The sequence below is a fragment of the Anopheles marshallii genome, chromosome 2 (genome assembly GCF_943734725.1).
Source record: "Anopheles marshallii chromosome 2, idAnoMarsDA_429_01, whole genome shotgun sequence".
In the NCBI taxonomy this organism is placed as follows: domain Eukaryota; kingdom Metazoa; phylum Arthropoda; class Insecta; order Diptera; family Culicidae; genus Anopheles; species Anopheles marshallii.
Genome location: NC_071326.1, coordinates 45,222,767 through 45,243,701, shown reverse-complemented (window position 1 = coordinate 45,243,701; position 20,935 = coordinate 45,222,767). Strand labels below are relative to the sequence as shown.

Below are 20,935 nucleotides of genomic sequence, written 5' to 3'. Positions count from 1 at the left end.
GTAGGGTTCTTTTTTTTATTACTGGAATGATCAACACAGATATCTCTGGATTTGATGCCTTTCAATAAAATTAATCATTAGGCATTGATTAATAAATAATGAAAAACTTGTTACAAGCTGATCGTAGATATCTTTTATTTCTCTCTCCGTATTTCGTAACACAAGTGAAACAGTCAACATTCAGCATACCAACAAATTGGATAAAAAACAGAAACTGCAATGCAAAGAGCAAATGTTGAGCGGGAACGGGAAGTTGTCTGAGTTTTCGGTATGCCCCAAATGATAAAACAAATATCACACGGTGCGTCACGTAAAGTGAACTGCAAAAAGAAATTTAAAATCACTGTTATTGTTTTAATTATGTGCTCTAAAATCGACCATGCATCAACATGCCCAAAAGGAATGTTACTGCCATCCGCTAGAAAAGACTGACGGGGCGTATGATCCTTTGAAGCTTACACGGGCTGAACGTAGGATCAAAGCGAAAGCATCGCTTTGTTCGCCGTTTCGACGGGCGCAAAGTATGTACGACGCTCATTATTTTCGGTACCATACGACTCAGACGCTGTCAGCAATGGGTGTTTTGTGCCGAAGAGCAAGCGCACGGTACATGTACTTCGTGCTACTCTGTCGCGTTTGACATTCACCACAAAACAAATCCAAATGCGTTTGATGTTCGGTTCGGTTTGTTTCATTTTTGCTCCTTTTGTTCGTTACTTTCTTTTGCATTACAACAGTAAATTATTGATATTGACATCGGTTGTATCTGAATCGGGGATTGTATCGGGAATTGGGGAGATGGCGGAGGTTGAAATTTATGAGCCTAATTTTAGCTTCTAAAAAAGAAAATGGATCGCATTGGGCTGCATTGAGTTGATGGGCCCCCGGAGAACAATTTAAAATATTATCTACAGCCCCGGAAGGTGGCAAATGGGGGTGGTGTAGATGCGTACGCGCCGAGCATTACAAATCGATCCCTGGGCGGTGAACACGCGGGCTGGTCGATTTTTGACAGCCGTTACGAAAACTGGATGGAAGGATCAGATGGGCGTGAGTTTCTGCGACGGGTTGGGATTTCGTAAAGAAAACCTCAACCCCATCACAAAGGGTTCACTTTTCCATTGCCCGGTTAACCTCGAATTGGCCGGAAGGGGTTATCTGTGCTTTGGTTCGCTTTTTTAAATTGATGTGTTAAGGAAACTAATACTACACAAAAGCCCTTTTTCACGGTACGGGTGAGCAAACAGCTTTTGTAGCGCGTTTCCCTGGTTGTAAACATCACACCCATTGCCCAAAAGGGGATTCCGGGGCTTCATTTCGAACAATTCATTGACCAATTGGCGGGTAGCTCTATGGACGTCTGAAACACCTGTCACAAACAGTGGACTGGCTCGTTCCGGGATTTAGCTTAACCTTGCTCGCATCTTCGACTTTAATCTTACCTTTCTGCTGCCGCGTGGCAGAAAAGACAACATAACAGAAGAGATGTAAGATACTACAGCGAAAAAAAAGAACACCGTAGAAACGAATATCGGTAATAGAAAAGCCGGAAAGCATAGTTGGAAAAATGTCATCCCGATCGATTTTCCGCTCACATGACGGTGTTAGGGATGGCGCTCTGAGTTTGGTTTGAAACCAACCGGATGTGATTTAATCAATTTTTGTCCACTTCTTTCCTTACGGACGCGGCCCGATGAAAAAAAGGGATATTTGTGATTTATTTCTGGTAAAAGCCCCAAAGGGCTCCAGTTGGATAAGATTGTGTTCGTGAAGCTGGAACCATAAAATGTTGATTCGTAGGTTTTTATTTATTCACCATGTAAAATGGAACGAACAGAGGCTGGATTTGGACTGAGCTGAGATTGTTGGCAACATGTAGCGCTCTGGTGCATTTAAGTTCATTTTGTGCTTTGGGGTTTGAATTGATTGAAGGGATTGCTTTGGTACGTTGATGCTGTAATATGTATACTTTGATTTGATAAAGACCTTCATAACATTGAAGTAAAATTTCAATTAAAGTTGGCCGTTTAACCCTTGGGATGAATTGTTTCTTCAACTGTCAATCACTTAATGTTGCATAATGAACAGCTTTGGATATTTCATGTAGGATTTTTCTATTAAGGAGAAACATGAGTAGAACATTTTCCCGAACAGAAAAAGCCCTTTTATATTTCCTTTCCAATAAGATAAGCTCATATTACCAACATGGCCAACAGAAGTTTCGATCAATATGCAAAAATTGCTAAGAAATAATAACTCGTCCTTGAGCAATGAAATAAATGAGGAATTTGTTCCACGTATGGCAAAATAGAGCAATATATAGAATAATCAAGCTTATGTTGCACCGGGAACCCTGAATCAGTGTTTCTTCACTTTTAGTAAAAGAGAATCGATTGTGGAAAATAACAAAATATAACAATGGATGTACTTGTTTCGTGAACTTCTTGGATTGGTTTTCTTACTTATTGGGAGTTGTAGCAGTGAGAATTCGGACTATTGTGAAATCTGTTGAGTTTGATACCAGCCACCAGACGGTAGTGTACATCGGTTCACCGAGGTAACTAGCTTCATTGCAATTTCCAATTTACCAACCACTACGAAAGGTCTTGTCGTCAACTTCCTGTCGTCCTATTTTTTTTTGGGCAAAGTTACTTCCTGTGTGTATTGCAGGAGGTGGGTTTAGCCGGAGCTTTTGAGTACACTCTTGGGTAGGTTCTGCCAGTTCCGAGATCTGTTAGCTAAGTTCTGCCAGTTGCGTTTGAATTAAAATGGAAAACAAATTTGGTCGCCAGTAGAATGCAGAACGGAGAGAAGCGAATTCTTGGAGACTTGTGCCATAGTTCAGTTGGGTCCCAAGAAGCTAGCCAGTACAAATATGCAGAAACCGTTCCCCAAACAGTACCGTACCGCAAATGGTTCACAGAAAGGAATCCAATTACCGATACCATGCGTACATGGCAGTTTGTTTTTGACCTGCGTATGGGAATGTTCTTGGTGTTTGACCAGGTCAATGCGATGTAACTGTAGGAACTACCTTCAACAGGGTCAGTTTTTATCCATCTTCTTCCGCAATTATTTTTTGGCTGTGGTGTTGCGTGCACAAAACTTTGACGGCAATTGCGATATGTGCCATGGGATGTGTTCAGGAATAAACGCTAAATTTCCACTGCTTCAAATTCAATAATTGTCATGAAAAATTAACTCATTCCTCACAGTTTAGCATTAGTAGTAATATCATAATATAATCAGAAATTAAAACACGTGTTAACAGACCAAAGACACCAATGAAACCAGATGGCCAATATCCCTATAATCGTAACCAAAAAAAAAGAACTACTATAGCTAATCGACCACTACAACTGACTACGCCTATTCATCCCGATAGGGAGCGCTACTATCACTAAGGGGACTCGTATAAATCGCATCAGTATCAACAACTCTACTTTGGCTGTGGCTTAACTCCTCTTCTCGTATCCTTGTGTAAAAAGTCACTCCAAAGCTTATCAGTTTCCAGACCGTCGACGATGCGCTCGTGTGTCTATGGATTGCACTCAACAACCACGCGGTTGCTGTCAAAAGTGTTACCTTCGGTTAAAGCTAGCATTCTAGTGTATGCTCGTCCACTCCGTGGTAGGTTTAAGTATACAATCACTGTACCGAAACCGTTTCAGCAGTAAGAGGATTTGGAGGAGCGTGGGCGGTACGTAAAATGACACGCACGAATCTTTCTAAGCTGCGCACTTGATCCACGTTACGCTAGCTCGTTTAACGATTCGGTCAGAGCAACATATTTTCCATCCGATTTGAAATGGAACAATGGTTTTTGCTCTCCACCGACTACCATGACATGATCAACGGGAAAGCTTGGGAACACTGCTCAGCTTTTTGTTTAGGTCGAAATCTGTTCCGTTGATTTGAACGCTGTCGTTGGCTCCACATTGCCTTGAATCTGTGTCATTTTCTCGGATATTAGGGTATTTGCTAGGGTAGAGAAATATAGTTAAAAATTGAGGATCGTTTGTAGACCGGTAGAAGAAATAGGATGTGATGCAATAGTTTGCCGCTATGCTTCATGTAGTAAGTTTGCCTCTAGTATTAGCTTTAGAATGCTCCCGACCCAACCGTACCAATTGCTCGTCTTTCAACCTCTTTAAAAGCTATATTCTATTGACTATGTTGATGTTCTAATTGTGTTTCTTGTTCGTTTTATGGACTTTCTGGTGTTAGTGAACGGTCGATTTTTTTGTTTGGTTGTTTCGTTTACTCTCTTTGTTGCATCTTTAGCAGCGGCTAATAATCACGGTATTACAGTTTGTTTCACTGCAGTGTTTTGTATTAAAGACATTAGTTTAGAAATGTAGCATCTTTTTTTATTTTCCACCTTTGTGTTTTGTGTTCCCTTACCATTATGTAATGCGCACTGGCCGAAGCCATCCTCGGCATTACTTTAGAACTTTATTTGATTCCATTTTTCTACTATTCTATAACGCTCCGTTTGTTCCGCTACACCGGTAGTTCCCGATACGTACCCGAAAGCGGTCCTTCGTGCGAATGCAACCACACACACGGTGTTACGACGGCGAACGAAGAAACGAGCATAACGGCGTGCTGTACCCTCAGCAAAGCTATGACGGCAGCAGAAGCAACCTTTGCGTAACGCTCTGCACTAACGCTAGCAGTAGTAGACCGGCTGCGGTTGCTCTGCTCACCGGTGACCAGAACCAATCGCCGGATCGTGATAGTTGGTTGGCCCCATTCCCGGCCAGAATCTCTGCCCGCTTCCGTAGTCGTTCCTGTGGAAGAGCGGTGAAGAAAAGTGATGGGAGAATATATCGATGAAGAATAATAGGAAACGACGACTCACAGTAAGATGGAGTTTAAAATTAGTTTGAAGCGCGAAAAGGTAAAGACTGTCGGTGGAATTGATGCTGTTGAATTATGGTATTGATTGTTTTCGTTTCGATGGAAGAAGTAAAAAGTTCCGGTAAATGATGAATTATGAACGCACTCCAATAAGACCATGACGGGGTGGCAATGTAGCGGATGAAGCCACGGCGCAAGCCTTTGTTGCCATGGGAGTTGCTTTTAACGATGGATGGAATATCGGGAATTGCTTGTTTTTTTTTGCGCCTGAATACAATTGGTTTGTGGGTCCGGGACCAAACTGGGAATTGCGGTTTAATTAATCGTGGTTGAGTTTTTCCGGCACGATGCACGATGGAAAGCCTTCCGGAAGTGGCCAGAAAGTGGCACAAAGAAATGCATTTCAAATAAAACAGGTGGCTAGGGTGGCTATCATGTGGCGGAGAGACGGCATATTCGTTGAAGCATATTGTTAACAACGCTATGTAATAAAAAATGTGCATCAAATTAGGCCGATGCTCTACATACCTGATACATGTCGTCCTCACCGGGCGGATCTAGACATTCAAATTCACAGCATCGTTCACCTACACGAAATTTTTTACAGAACTGCAAAGAAAGAGATACGGATAAGTGTGTTATTAAGCGTGGCAAAAATCATAACCTAAAGTTCATTATGGGGTGTAAAGCTTTTGATCACTGAAGCAGAAACGATTCTTCAATTATCCTTCAAATAGTTAGTCAAATAGTAGATAGTAGATAGTCAAATAGCATTTTTGTCCCAGTCTTTTCTTGACTTCTAAAGCAATAATTCATTGAATAATCGTGGCCTTGGGCTGAAACAATTGTCGATTTCTATTCCAATTTCCTGAAGAACTCTCAAATATTTCATTATGCAACAAGAGTGTAACAATATCAAATAAACAACCGTATCCTGGTGGGCGCAACTTTTCATTCAATTTGAAGGTAAAATTCTTGAGAACTAAATTAATAAAGCTAGAGATTATTTTCCTTCTTCGCGGGTGGAACGGTACGGCCACCGACGAGCGTATCGTAAATCCGGTTTTATTTCCTCTTTACCATTCCTGGGAAAGATTTAATAACAATCGTTCGAATGATTGCGCGAGCAATGGCATAGCCACGTTTAAAACTCCTACGGTGAACTAGCAAATGGAATTTCCTCTAGATCAGCATGCCATTCTGCCACTCTGCCTCTGATTAAGTATCTATGTTCGGGATCGGGAAAGCTTTAAATAGCTAGTAAATGTCCAATCTCTCGGGGTGAAGTTTCTCAGCTTTCGGTTTCCACTCTGTCGATCACGTTTGCGAAAAGGTCACCCCATCTCTAACTGCGATTCTATTTAGCTTTCTCTAGTTAAGGCAACTGAATCACCAATCCCGTAACGTAACTAAACAGTGGCAAAGTAAGTGTGTTTGTTTAAGCGTTCTTGCTGGGTTTCTGTGAAATGAATTTTATTACTGTGTTGCGCTTCATCCCGGTTAACAACCGAAGCAATGTGCTAGGAAATTGCATTTGCATAGTGCAGTTCGATTGGTTGCTTATTAGATGAGAGAAAATCAATCGGAAAATGCAGAGCAATGGATGGAAAGCGCCTGTGAAATGCGATAATAAAGTGTATTGAAGGATCTTGTTCCAGGGCCTTAACTGGGTTAAAATTAACTTTAGGTTGTTTTTTATTGGGGGCTGGCTTTACAAACCCCTAAACAATAACTTATGACTATTAAAAACTGGTCATGCCATTGCGTCATTCGTTTTCTTCTTTTGAAATAGTGAAACTACGTGTAAACCCCCATTACGTTGTGTTAACCGCATGCGCTAGTGGTTTATTAGTTAAGCTATTTCTGGCTTTTCTCACAGCCACCGAGAAGATTAAAGTTGTATTTGAATGTGACAATCCAAACCCCAAAAAAAAAACATAATGTATTGTATCTTAAGATGGAACAGTAAGCATATGTTTCCTTTCGTTAAGTAGATTGATAGAAATTTGTTTGCTTATAGAAAATAGTTGATTTATACTATAAGCTTCCTTTGCTCGTTGTCCTGTGTGTCCCAACTGAGCATCGTATATGACATCTACTTGAAGCATGATGATTGCACGGACAGCAATTATCTTTAGTGGCTACATCCAAGGGCAACCGAGCGTTCAATTCGACGTACAGAGAACGTTCACAATTTTCTTCTTTTTCGTACGAATATGTTTCCGAACAAGTACACTATATGCGGATGATTCGTTCATCCGTATCGGTGGTTCGGCTGTAGCGTTTTTATCCAATGATCCGTGTAGGAGAAAATGAAACCTTCGTACGTCAGAGCTTCTATTTTTATCCACCAACAATCTTGTTAGAGGTAATTGCCAATTCATTTGAGCCGAGAATCTATCCGACTCCTGCAGAGGTTTATATGTACCTTTTCAACGTATGTACCAGCCAGCGCTAGGTCGCATAAGGATATTATGTTTTTTTTGCGGCTTCTTATCTCGGTATTCAGTCCACCTAGCAATCTTGGCGTCTGGTTCGAATCTGAAGCCTGCCCCTAATAACAGTTGATTGTAAGCTAATGAAAGCATGTTCATTAGCGTTCCGAGCATTTTTTATGTTGTACTGTGAGGAATATTGATGCAGCATTTTCATACATTAGCTTATCCATGAGTGACTCTGAAAGATTGGTGAAGTGCAGCGAGCCGGTGAAGTAAGATTCCCGGGAAGGGTATTTATTGCATTCGGAAATATATTAATTGAACGCACTGCTATATCAATTGATGAATGGTACTTCATTAAATATTGATTAAAGCTGTGTTAGTATTGTAGTCCATAGTCGAATGACGATTTTATAGCTCATTGATTCAATTTGACGAAAAAACGATGTGAACACACTTCTTTCTTTGGTTTATACTTCTACGATTGTCCTCTACGGTTCACGTCAAACTGCAAAAATGTCCCTAGATGTAACCGTGACGGTACATAAATGGTGCTACAAAACGGTTCATACAAAGGTTTACAGACTGTCTGAGATACCAACGGATAGCGAAAAATGGGATGAAAAGATAAGCTTTTCTAATGCGTTCGAGCATTGTAATACGCTCCATAGCATAGAAATGGTTGATGTAATGTGAGAAAATAAAATACAGCAGCTATCTGAAGCTGACGTGAAAGAAAGTTTTTTTTTGTTGAAAGTTGAACTAAAACAACTTAAAGCTTTCACAGCTCATCAACCATAATGAGTCAGAAGAATGCAGTAAAAGTTTAAAAGACTGGGTGTTTTTTTATGCGGAACATGTTTTATGATCTTTACTAGTAGGATAAAAACCCATGAACATTATGCTCTTTTTAAGTGACTATTTAATTTAAAAACCGCAATTATAAAACAACCATAATCATGTAATCTAACGTCTGGTGAAAAATTTTTGAACGTGATGCAATGTGATTTAACCACTTTATTAAAATAGCATGCAAGACCGGTTTCGCAACTGGGTTAGTTAGAGAGAGGTTTTTTTCGTTCGGTTTCGAAATACCGGAACATTATGCAACACGTTCGTACTGAACCGTCGGTAAGCGCACCATGCTTAATTGCTGTTAAATTGCATTACTTTCCCAAACCAACAGCTGCATCGGCGGATGGATGATGAACTGTTTCGGAATGTATCAGCAAAGCGGTGGCACCGGTAAATCGAGCTGGATAGGAACACGGGTGGCGTAGCAACTCAAAATTTCCATTCTATGAACTCGCTTGAATTTCAGCTATCGTCTACGATCATTATCACCGTCAGGCGGGATTCGTTTCATGCCGGATACGGTTGCACGGACATCGTTGGTCGGTTTTAGTTGAGGAAGTATCCGTTAATTAATTGTACTGATATTTGTATACGGTGTAAATCGTTGGACTTCTCCGGTTGAGCTGGTGGAGAATTGAACGAATAATGGGTTTGGCTCAAATTTAAATGACATATGTTCCAAATGAGAAGCGTTGCAAGACTCCACACGACAGGACCGGAAGAAAATCTCGTCCGGACCAATCCCCCGTAGCAAAAACTGACTATCCGGCGACGTGGTAAAATAAAGTCTCGTAGGCCAGAAATGGCAGGCATGATCTAGTAGGTCGTAACGCCAAGAAGAGTAAGAATGGTGCCGCATGGTGCAGCAGATGTGATAATACCCACAAAAGGTGCAGCAAGTGCAGAAATAAACCATTGCATGATTAATGTTTGACGAGCGTTTGGTGCAGTTTGTATTAAATTTCATAATTGACTAATTTGTAGTTCATATTTCATATCTATTTCAATAAATATATAGTAACTTATTTTACTAAAAAACTAACCCTAACCCAGAGCGATGAAAACTGAACAGAAAAAGTAAAATTACTGATTATGTTTATTATGTTAATGTAACATTTTAAGTGGAACGTATATGAGCTTCATGTGCTGCAAATTGAACACATTTAAAGCTTATTATGTTCTGTAAAAACCGAACTAGATACCGTGGTGCTTTGTCATAGACTTAATAAAGGGATTTTCAATTTAATATTCGTCTACTCATGCGGATGTCATAGTAAATTTTGTAGTTAGATACTTCTTTCTATTTCGAAGAATGTATGATTTCACATTTTCTCTCCAAGAAGAGCAGTGATATAAAAAAAATACAGCCAATAGTACGACGGCTATCGCCCTACGTATCACCACATGCAAAATGTTGTATGCAACCTATTACCCAGCCAGGTTCGTCTAGAAAGGAATTTCCTCCACAAAAAATTGTTTATCATATCCCAATGGACCTTTTTCAATTGCAAGGAGTGGTTTTGAATCCGTTTCTAACTCATTTCAATAACGTGGAATTTTATTTTGAAGCTGAAATTCTAGGTATTTATTCCCTGAAGTTGGAAACTCATCTGGTATTAATCAGTATCAAGGGTTCTCTCATGGGAATTGGGAAAAAATTGCAAAAGCAGTTTCACAGAACCAGCGGAGAACTAACATTCTCATGAATTCCAGTGTTTCCATATAAAACGTATATTGAAGGATGTATTTCTGTGCATATATGCTATAATGTATGTAAAACTATTTCAAATATTGTGGTTCTATGTTATTGCTCAACAATCAAACAAACGACAAACGAGTCGAAACACTGAGCCTTACATCATTTAAAGAGCTGATTCGAGACTTATATAATAACATAGATGATGGGTCATCCATGGAATGTAAAAATATACTAAAAATGAACTTGTTGAGTTTAACTCATCTGCCAGGGTATTTGGTAGCCTGAAAGACATTATTATGTTTTGCAAAGTTATTGTGATACTCATTCTTTGATGTTCGCACGTTTCCATCTCAAACACATTAGGTTCCTCTGTCCTGGAAAGTAATTCTTTAACGGTATACTGGTGTCTGACGTGCTGTCCTTATACAGTGCGAATAAGGAGCTGCTAGATCGTTATCCAACAAATGGCACTCAGGAGACCACTTGAACGGGCACTAGGTAGCTTGACCGTAGGGGTTTCAGAGGTGGAAGTGTAGGGAATTCGTTGGGTTCTGTAAGTGTTTATTGATGCTACCACCTACCAAATTTGTTTTATTTAAAATGGATATTAAACAAGTTTTGACTCGTACTTTAAAGATAATTTCTACCATCTCAAAAATGTTTTATGGAATGAGGTGGGAACTATCTTCATTTATATTTCAATCATGAATTGATTGGTACCAGGTACTGGGCGTCTCCATGAGCAATTACCGTACTGAGTAATCGTATGCTTATATCACTTGTTTTGCTTTTTGAAGCCTATTCGAATGTATAACGTTATTCAACAAAAATAATTCAACCATTTTATCTTCTTCTTGTTTTCTATCGGCACATCAATCTCAAGAAGTTTAGGCATGCCATTTCTGGTTTTCTACGACTTTGTTTACACGTATGGGGGATTGGTCCGGAAGGCGTTTTGGACTTGTCCTGTCGTGCAAAACCGGCGCTACTACCAATACACCATGGTGTCGATCCTATTGTTTTGTTAACCACTCTTAAGTGGTGTTAATATGTATAAACATGTGCATGGTCATTTATTCGCAATGCCCAACATTGAAAAGGCAGGCAATACCCAACAGGAACTAAAGATGAGAAAATGGTTATCGTAACGGTAATGGTTTCTACATTTGCTAGTTGTATCTAGCAAAATGCAAAGAAACTGGAATTCTGAAAAATATGTTATTGGAACATTCATTGTTCTTTTTAAAATATTATTTTTCAGGTAACATTTAAAACAAATTTGGCTGAGAAGATTAAACTGACAATTTTACTTTAAAGCAGGCGACTGTCTAAGCAAACAATAATAGCTTTCCACCTAAACTGGTTTAAGTACAATGTCCAAATGCAGTATTTGCATGTGGTTCATGTAACATTGAATATTGACCAGTCATCTCCAAGGGTAAACATTTTCTTTAATTCCTTCTTTTATTACTTGCTGAAGATACTTATAAAGTTAGATGTGATCGTGTATAAAATACTTAAAACATTTTACGTGTTTTCTATGGAAAAATAACAGCACCATGCTAAAGCTTCACAGAAGTCATGTAAATGTCTCCAAGGATTTAATAACCAAAATATTGCTATGAATCATTTCACAGCGTCTTTTAACTCATGGCTTATTTAAAATTTATTGCTCTTACTGCTCACATTTGATTATGGTAGTTTTGTAAATCTATTAACACGAATCCAAGCACTAGAGAACTTAGAAAGTAACACTATTTGTTTCGACTAGAAAGAGAAGAATGGAATGTCGGAATCATTAGTTTTTATATGGAAATGTGTAATAGTAATTATTTGTATATATTAAAAAAAAAAATTAAACAATTTCAAATACAGTTAGATCTCTTAAATTTTTACTATTACTCTTCTCTATGACCATAACTGCAGCTATAACTTTGAATGGACTATCATTTTTTTACAAAACAATCCTCAATAACGATAATTATTTCATGTAATTCGTAAACAACTAAAATTCTGACAATTTCATTTACTGTTTTTCGTTAGATAGAGACGTTTCTGGTCAAAGGTTGCATAATTTCGATCGGTTGGTAAAGAATGTTTACTTCATATGAGTTAGTTGGTGTTCGTTTTGCACTTCCGGATGTAGGGCGCGTTAGCTTTAAGGAAGTGTTTGGATAGTCGATTGGAGAGGTAAATCCTAGCAAAGCTTAAGCATGAGCTGGTACGAATGAGTGAGTGATGGTGTGGTTTACTCGGTGGAGAATAAACTTTACATCAGCTTTACAGAACCATTCATACATACACACTGGTTGTCGTAGAGCAGCAGCGGTTGTTTTACACGTCTGGTTGACATTTATCCCGGCATGTATACCTGCAGCATTAAGCCCGTGATCTACACGATACCGGTACGATACCACTAGCTGGGGGCTTTAGCTAGCGTTAGCATACAAAAGCCGCACGTAGGATGCAACGTACGTGGTAAATCAGAATGCTTGAGATGGATGAGTGAATGGTCATGGGAGGAGTGTAACCACTTTTGTGCAGGTATGTCCTTCCGTTGCCATAGTAGGTCACAGTGGCCTAGCTCGATGAATGCTTTGATCGTCAATTCTCTTTCATATTGCTTGGTGGCAATAATACGGACGGTACTTCGTATGGTTCAATAAGCATGCTATGCATTTTCAAGCAGTTCAAATGCAACTTAAATTGCGCCTGCCAAACAAGTTTTGGTAGGGTTCTACCAGGAATATGGGCAATAACATAAACTGGATCATTGAAGGATATGATCGGATATTAGGGTTGAGCACATTAGTAAAATAATCATTTGATTACATTTTTATAGTAAACAATATACATATTATTTATATTTAATACGGCAATCAAGCTCACGATCTCGACAACTAATCTTAAAAGATTCCAACTGTAACAAAAAATGTTACTTGAGGGTTTTTTTGTAACTTTTCCCTCTACAACAAGTAACCAGCACTCAGAACAGCTATATCAATCGACAATGCCATAGAAAATAAGTAAACAAGCTAATGAGGAGAGTTGTATAATAACGAACCCATTATAAAATTTGTAAATTCACGCCATTGTAAAAATTTACTACTACTACAAAAAATGCATTTCACACATAATTTATTTTATTTAAGAGGAACGGCGAGGCCGTATTGCTTACAATTTTTTCATTGTCAAATAATGTAAAATTTACTACATTTCTGTTGTCTACAGCTTAAAATGTCAAAGCATAAAGCATATTTTTGTATCATCTTTTTTATAAATTGCGAGCTATACTAACCATTCACATGGCCGAGTACACCCGCATGAAGTTGACATTACACTGTTTAGAGAAGAAAATGTCTCAAAACTAACGTGAATTTTCCTTAGGTTTAGAATCCAATAGACTTAAGCTATACGGCCTGGCCGTTCTTTATGAATTAAAAAACAAAAAAACAAACAAATCACATCGCATAAATGTTACTGCTGGAAACTTTAAACCTATGGCCGGTCTGTTGAACGAGGTGTGTTTTTGTTTAGTTCATTAAAGGAGTTTGGTGCTGTGATATCCTAAGAAATACACTTCCGTGTTCTGTTTGTACATCCATCCTTTATTGCGGCTCTCCACATACTGACTGCTTCGCTCGCGCTCACCCAACCTTAACCGTATACCACATCCTCCCCCTGCACATATAATATTATTAAGTTTCTTTTTTTTTTTTAATTCTCGATTAACCTCTTGGGTTTTTTTATCAACCGGTTTGGTCGTTCTTCCATTAGTTCCCTTGGTTCCAGTACCTCATTTCCGGTCCGCCTGTCCTCTTCTTTGCGCTTAATAAATTTTTTTAGGTGCTTCACGTTTCTATCAAATATCTTCCCTGTACTTATTTCCTTGACTGTTACTCTACCTGCACCGGTAATTTCTAGAACTTCATGTAACGATTCTTTATACGGTGTTTCAGTTTTGTCTCCTTTTTGTTTCATTACTAAAACGGTATCCCCGATTGTTATATTTAACGGTTTGGCTCCACGTCGTAAGTCTTCTCTTTTGTTTCTTGAAAATTTGGCCTGCTTATCTCTATCGCGAAGTTCTTCATCGTTCATCTGTCTGACATTCGTTTTGGGGTTTGGGAGTCTATACCTAACTGCTCTACCAAACATTAGTTCTGCTGGCGCAATTTTTGTGACGTGATGTGGCCAGGAATTGTAATCTGCTACGTATTCTGCTAGTGCCTCTTTCCAACTCTTTTTACCCAAGCGTGCAATCATGGCCACTTTGTTAATTCCTTGCATTCCTCGCTCTACTAGACCATTTTCTGTCGGATTTAATGGGGTGCTATGAATGAGTGTAATTCCCCATGTGTTTTCTAACCACTCTTTGAACTCCAATGCGTTAAATGGAGGGCCATTATCCGCTTTCATTTTTTTTGGAACGTAGTATGTTAGAAATATCCTGTTAAGTGCTCGTCTTATCCCATGTGAATCTGCCCGATCCACCGGTACTGCTACTAAAAATCGTGAATAATTATCGGTTAGAACTAAAGTTTTCCCGTTGTCCGTGGACGATGAAATATCCATGGACACATAATCCCATGGGTTTTCTGGCAACCCTGTCAATTCTATAGGCACTGGTATACTACCCGATTTAGTTAACTGGCATTCAGGGCAACTTCTAACAAATTCCTCAATTTCTCTATCCATACCTAGCCACCACAACCCTGCTCTTAAAACATTCTTCATAGTAGACATGCCAGGATGGCTTCTATGAGCTAATTTCAACGCCTTCTCTTTAAGAGATTTTGGCAAAACCATCTTTTCTTGTTTCATAAGTATGCCATTCTCCACATATAGCTCTCTTTGAAACGCCTGATATTTTTCAATTTGTTGAGGCCACCCTTTTTCTTTTTCTAGCCAATCTACTACCATAGTTAATGTCTCGTCCTTTTGAAATTCTAATTTTACTTGATCTGTTGTTAATGCTAACAATTGCTGGTTTACTCCATCTAAACATGCAATCACCGAGAAAAGTTCGTGTGGTTCCTTGGTAGTCGCAAACTGGGGATCCTTCCTAACTCTATTAAGTCGTGACGCCGCGTCTGCTATGTTCTCTTTACCAGAAATGTGCTCAAAATCAAATTGATAATGTTCAAGTCGGAGAAACCACCCTTCTGCTCTAGACATAATTCTCTTTCCTATATCTTTATGTTTTGTTGGCTTTATCATGAATTTCAACGCTTCGCTATCAGAACGTAGCAGAAACTTCCTTCCTAAAAGATAATAAGCAAATCGCTCCATTGCCCAAACTATCGCTAAGGCCTCCCTGTGCAATTGTGGGTAACGACTTTCTGTGTCTGTTAAGCTTTTTGATGCACAAGCAATTATACGATTACTTCCTGTGATTTTATCCTCCTGAGCCAATATGGCTCCCAGACCCCATGGTGAAGCGTCGGTGTATAAAATTATTTTATCTTCCTCGTTAAAATACCCTCTCTTGATAAGGTCTTTTTCAGCATCTTTCTTCAACTCTTCAAATGTCATTTGATGTACAGTATCCCATTTAAATGATCCTTGGTCCCTTATCAAATCTCTCAATGGTTTCGTTTTGTGAGAAAAATTTTGAATAAATGGCCCAATAAAGGTTAACATACCTAAAAAGCTTCGGAGTTCCGCAGTATCCTTCGGTCTTTCGAAATTACTAATAGCAGAAATTTTTTCCCTCATTGGCAATATGCCTTCTCCATCCAATGTTAGTCCTAAAAAATTCACTTCTTTTTGGCCAAAGCACGATTTCTCTTCGTTTACTGTTAAACCGTTCTGACTAATTATCTCTCTCACCCTATTTTCTCTTTCTCGAAGCTCTCCTAATGTTCTAGCATAAATCAATATATCGTCAAGGTAAATTAAGACATTCTTACAATCCCTAAAGGTTTTTTCCATTTCCCGTTGGAAAATTTCCGGCGCACATGATAAGCCAAACGGTAATCTTGTAAAACGCATAAGCCCATTCGCCGTCATGAATGCAGTTATATGGCGCACTTCCTCATGTAATTCTATGTGAAAATATGCGTCCTTTAAATCTACTTTAGAAAATAACATTTCCCCGTTGTTGTTGGGAATATCGGCCCAAATTCTCTCTAACGATGGCATGGGGTATGGCTCTCGTAAAATAGCCTTGTTGGCCTCTCTGTAATCCAAAACAATTCTAAAATCTTTGGTACCTTTAGGAACTAGTACCATAGGTGATACAAACGATACTTCCGCGTTTTCACTATTAACGTATTCGATTATCCCTTTCTGTTCCATATCCGCAATTCTATGATTTACGGCTTCCTCAAACGCCTTGGGTATGTTATACCGTATAATTTGCTTTGGAACAACTGCTGTGTTAATTTTAAATTTAACTGGCTGTATAGCTAATTTTGGAAATATTTCTGTTTTAGATGTTCCACCACTTATATAATGAATACAATTATCTGATTCCGGACCTATGCGCACTAGCCCTAGCTTTTTAGCGGTTGCAAAACTCAACAGAGACAGCTCTGCATGCCTTACAACAAATATTGTCGCCAAGGTTTTTACACTATTACTCCCCTCCGATGATATCATTGCCTTGAATGAACACTCGACATCCAAATTAGCCTTACTTCCATAGCCTCGCAGCGACGTTTCTGGATGCGGTTGCCAATCCCGGACACTTGCCTGGCAGTGTGTTCTAATCTCCCACCAGCATTTGGAAGTAATCGTGTTTACCGATGCTCCGGTATCAATTAGGAAAGGAATCGTCACCGCTCCGATTTTGCACATGATTTGCCGAGGGTCATTCGTTTCCAATTGTTTTCTTGGATAAGTGAGAAGCTAAAATAATAACGGAAACAATGCAAACATATAAATATTAGCTATTTGCCTAATAACTATAGTAAGCAACTATAATGCTTTAATTCAAAATCTTTTTTTTTTTTTTTTTTTTTTTTTTGATACCATTATTTAGTTGATTCACCCACAACCACCTGGTTTATTTCCTCCATCTGCTTCTTCACATTATCCGTGAATCGGTTAAATCCAGCTCTTGATCTGCAGCAAATGGCCAAATGACCTAACGCTCCACAACGGAAACACTTCGCTCGAATTGCACCACATTTTCCCCAAACATGTGTTTTATCGCACTTGGAACACTTTTGAGAACCTTCCATTCTCCGAAAACGGTCTCTTTGGAATGGTGCATAGCTCTTTTTTTCTTGTTCTTGCTTGTACGGCTCGTATCTTTTCTTCTCCGTCTTCCATGCACTCACCGCTGCCACGTAATTCCCATTATCCGCAAGCTCTTTTGTTTTAGCGCTAACACCATGTTGGTCCATTTCTTTCTTCTCCATTCTAACGAAATCCAAATGCTTGCCGTGCTTTATGAGCTTGTCTAAATTGTTCCCCAGCAAATCCACCATGTCGAATAACTTTTCCGAAATTAGAGGCACCGACCGCCTCACTACAGCCTGTACTAATTCTTCGGATTTTTGTTCCTCCGCGAGACCACAGAATTTAGCCTGCGCTTCTAATCTCAACACCCAATCCGAAAACGTTTCATCTACTTCCATTCGCATTTCTCTAAGTTTCATCCTTTCCTTGTTTTCGTCACATATCTCGTTGAAAAACTCGTCCACACCATCCACTGTTCTTTTATATTTGTCATCCCCGCAACTTTCAACGCGTCGCTCTTGCATTTCTATTATGTTTAGCAAATAACGACCTGCAAACACTTTCAAACCGATCAATTTCATTTCCGCGTTCACTTCCCCCTTGCACATCACTATCCGTTCGTATTGTCCTTTAAAACGCACCCATTCCGCTTTCCTTTCCTGAATCGGTAAATCCTCCGCGAATGGTTTTAGTGGCCAAGTACCGGCCAGAAAATCCTTCTTTACTGTCTTTTTTCCGTAGCGCGCGCTTTCATTACACTTTTCCACAAGATAGTCCGTATTATCCTCTTCCTTCCAACCTGCCATTTTTTAAAATTGCTGATTTGCTTTGACCGCTGCTGTAAGTTCGACAACTGAAATGCAACTGATTTGCTTTAGTCGATGAGTTAGGCTTACAACCGAAAACGCGATTTCACCTGCGCCGCTCGTTCTGAACACGGTGTATTGTTTGTATTGGTCGATATCTCGCATCGAATTTTCCAAATAATTCCTTACCATTGTGTCCCTCCTTGTTGTTACTCAACCTGGCGTGGACACACACGACGAATTTCCGAGCTGGTTATCCACATGCTTTGTGATATGACCGTCCGCTATTTCGTGGAATGTCCCGTTGCACTATGAGTGTTGACACGAAACTCGTATGAACGTCAACTCCTCCATACATCTTTGGTGCAATCATGGTTAATTCCGTGCGCGCCTTTTGTTTGTACGTTATCTAACCGGCAAAAACGAGAAGCAAAACCGAGAAGAAGAAAACAATACAGAAGCATACGATACTTGGTTGGCACACGCTCAAATTCCCGCAGAACGGTGTGGTTGTTCTCCTTTCGTCTTCTTCGAGGGACCATGAGCTAAACTCGGTTACCACTCGGGGTTTTCTTCTTCGAGGGACCATGAGCTAAACTCGGTTACCACTCGGGCTTATCTTCTTCGAGGGACCATGAGCTAAACTCGGTTACCACTCGGGCTTTTCTTCTTCGAGGGACCATGAGCTAAACTCGGTTACCACTCGGGCTTATCTTCTTCGAGGGACCATGAGCTAAACTCGGTTACCACTCGGGCTTTTCTTCTTCGAGGGACCATGAGCTAAACTCGGTTACCACTCGGGCTTTTCTTCTTCGAGGGACCATGAGCTAAACTCGGTTACCACTCGGGCTTTTCTTCTTCGAGGGACCATGAGCTAAACTCGGTTACCACTCGGGCTTTCCTTCTTCGAGGGACCATGAGCTAAACTCGGTTACCACTCGGGCTTATCACTCTGTTTTACTTTCACGATTTCACTATACAAAAAAAACACGATTAAACATTGAAGAAACACATTCACAACACACAATACAAAACAATCCTCCTGGCAGGATCGCCAATGTGATATCCTAAGAAATACACTTCCGTGTTCTGTTTGTACATCCATCCTTTATTGCGGCTCTCCACATACTGACTGCTTCGCTCGCGCTCACCCAACCTTAACCGTATACCACAGGTGCGTGAAAGGAAAACCAACCCAGCAACCTGCTGCCTGGAAACACTTCATTACCGTACCGTATGAGAAACGTCGAGCAAACATGCTAAGACAACACATGGTGAGCAGTAGTTTTTCAAAATACTTAAGTATGCAAATAATTCCGAACAACAGCTGCGCCGGTTACCGTTGAGTACCGTTCACCCTGTGACTAACGCATTAAGCTTTTGACACATCAAACGACCCAACACGGGTAAAGCAACTGCAGAAAGTGGAAACAGTGTACGTTAAGTGTTTGTTTAAGTTATAGAAACAAAAAAAAAGAACAGAGCCTGGTATCTAGCTTCTCAGTACCGTAGTGTATTTTTTTGTTTCGCATGTTTTCATTATAGAAAACTCAACACGGCTATGGATGGATCAAGTTTACTGTTTGATGCTTAAAGCTCGTTTTGCAAGGTTTTCTGAATATTTTGAGCTTTAAGTAATACGTAGACCTTTTTTCCTTCTGCTTATTTCACCGTTATTCTTTTATTTATTAGATTTATAATTTTATTCAAGTTGGTTAAAATTGTTGTTGTTTTCATTTTATAGCAATTAACGGAGTTGAATAATCGAAAGGAAAAGTTATAGGAATGAAATATTGATAAACGAGTAATGCAAGCAAATAATAATTCCCCTTCTGCTCTGAGCGGATTCGAATGACGGTATAGCAAAACAGAAGTGTGTTAAACAATTGTTAAGTTTCGTTTACGAACCCTTCCACAAAACTTGACGAATTTGGATTGTTTGAATTATGAGTTTCATAATACCCACAACATTTTGAACGTTATTTAGGAGGAAGGAAAAACCAAGGATTACATCTTAATTAGTGAGAGATGGAAATGATTAAGAGCACTAGAAAATACTCCGTAGCCAACAAATGGGAAACAACATTTAATTATCGTGTAAGTACATAGCTTTCCGGCCGCAGACCAAACGGCTGAAGGTATTTTCACGCGCAACTGTTCGTTCGTCGGGATTCAGGATCCGTTCTCAAACGGGAAGCGTACGTTCGTCGCAACCATGCGTTATGATTCACCCGCTACGATTGTCACTGTCTTATCAATGCGTTTCCTGTGCCATCTTGCTCTTTGAATCGAGCACCTGAACGTTTCACTTTTCGACTGATGAGCAGGATAGGAAAACTTTTTTCCACGTGATTTAATGAACTCGCAGCTGCGTCCCTTGGTTTGGCAGATTGGGGATGGAGAACGTGGGAGGAAGCCTAGAATACAGCCGTGGATGTAGTTTATGAGCATGCTAATTGGAGAATCTAATTAAAAAGTTTCTTCGGTTTTTGAAATTTCTGGTCGGTTTCGGAACATTGTTTGCTTGGTTTGAAAGCCGATGCTCCTTGCGGAACAGCAACATATCAAACGATGCGGATGGGTGTTTGGTGGAAGTAATGGTTGAAGTAATTTATTCCAATATCTTGCTCAAGGTACGGTACTGTTTTTGAAGCTGTTCAATAGAGTGGCCAGATTACAGGTGAGCTTAAAGGGCAATTTTAAAGATCGCAGAAATGTAGTACGGAAACAGATTCCTAGAATCTATGCAATGTAAAATAATTAATCGGTTAAACAGGACATCCGACCATTAAGAATTCTTCTGGAAAAAATAACAATCATCACAGTGATGTTTCTAAGAATCGTGTTTTAAGTACAGTTTACAATTAACACCTTTAGAATAATAAACCTTAAATTCTGTGGAGGTGGAAAATTGTACCTTCAAGCGTATTTTACCATCACCTCCATTATTATGCATCACAACATCATTATGATTCAATTTTGTTTGAATCATTGTTCAACCACCGGGGGTCGGACAGGTGGTGTATTGGTAGTGGTGCCTATCTTCACACGACAGGGTCGGTCCAAAATCCCATCCGGACCAATTC

The 20,935-nt window shown here is 39.6% G+C and overlaps 1 protein-coding gene across 1 annotated transcript in view; it reads right to left on the bottom strand.

Annotated features, from left to right (window-relative positions):
• Window positions 1-4,625: 4,625 nt before the first annotated feature.
• The window catches only part of LOC128708588 (uncharacterized), a 32,714-nt gene continuing 16,404 nt past the window's right edge, over window positions 4,626-20,935 (bottom strand). The window contains exons 3-4 of the mRNA XM_053803567.1: window positions 5,392-5,472; window positions 4,626-4,793 (exon numbers count right to left, since the gene is read on the bottom strand). Coding sequence (XP_053659542.1) covers window positions 4,626-4,793; window positions 5,392-5,472 — 249 coding nt within the window. The remainder of the gene's footprint in view (window positions 4,794-5,391; window positions 5,473-20,935) is intronic.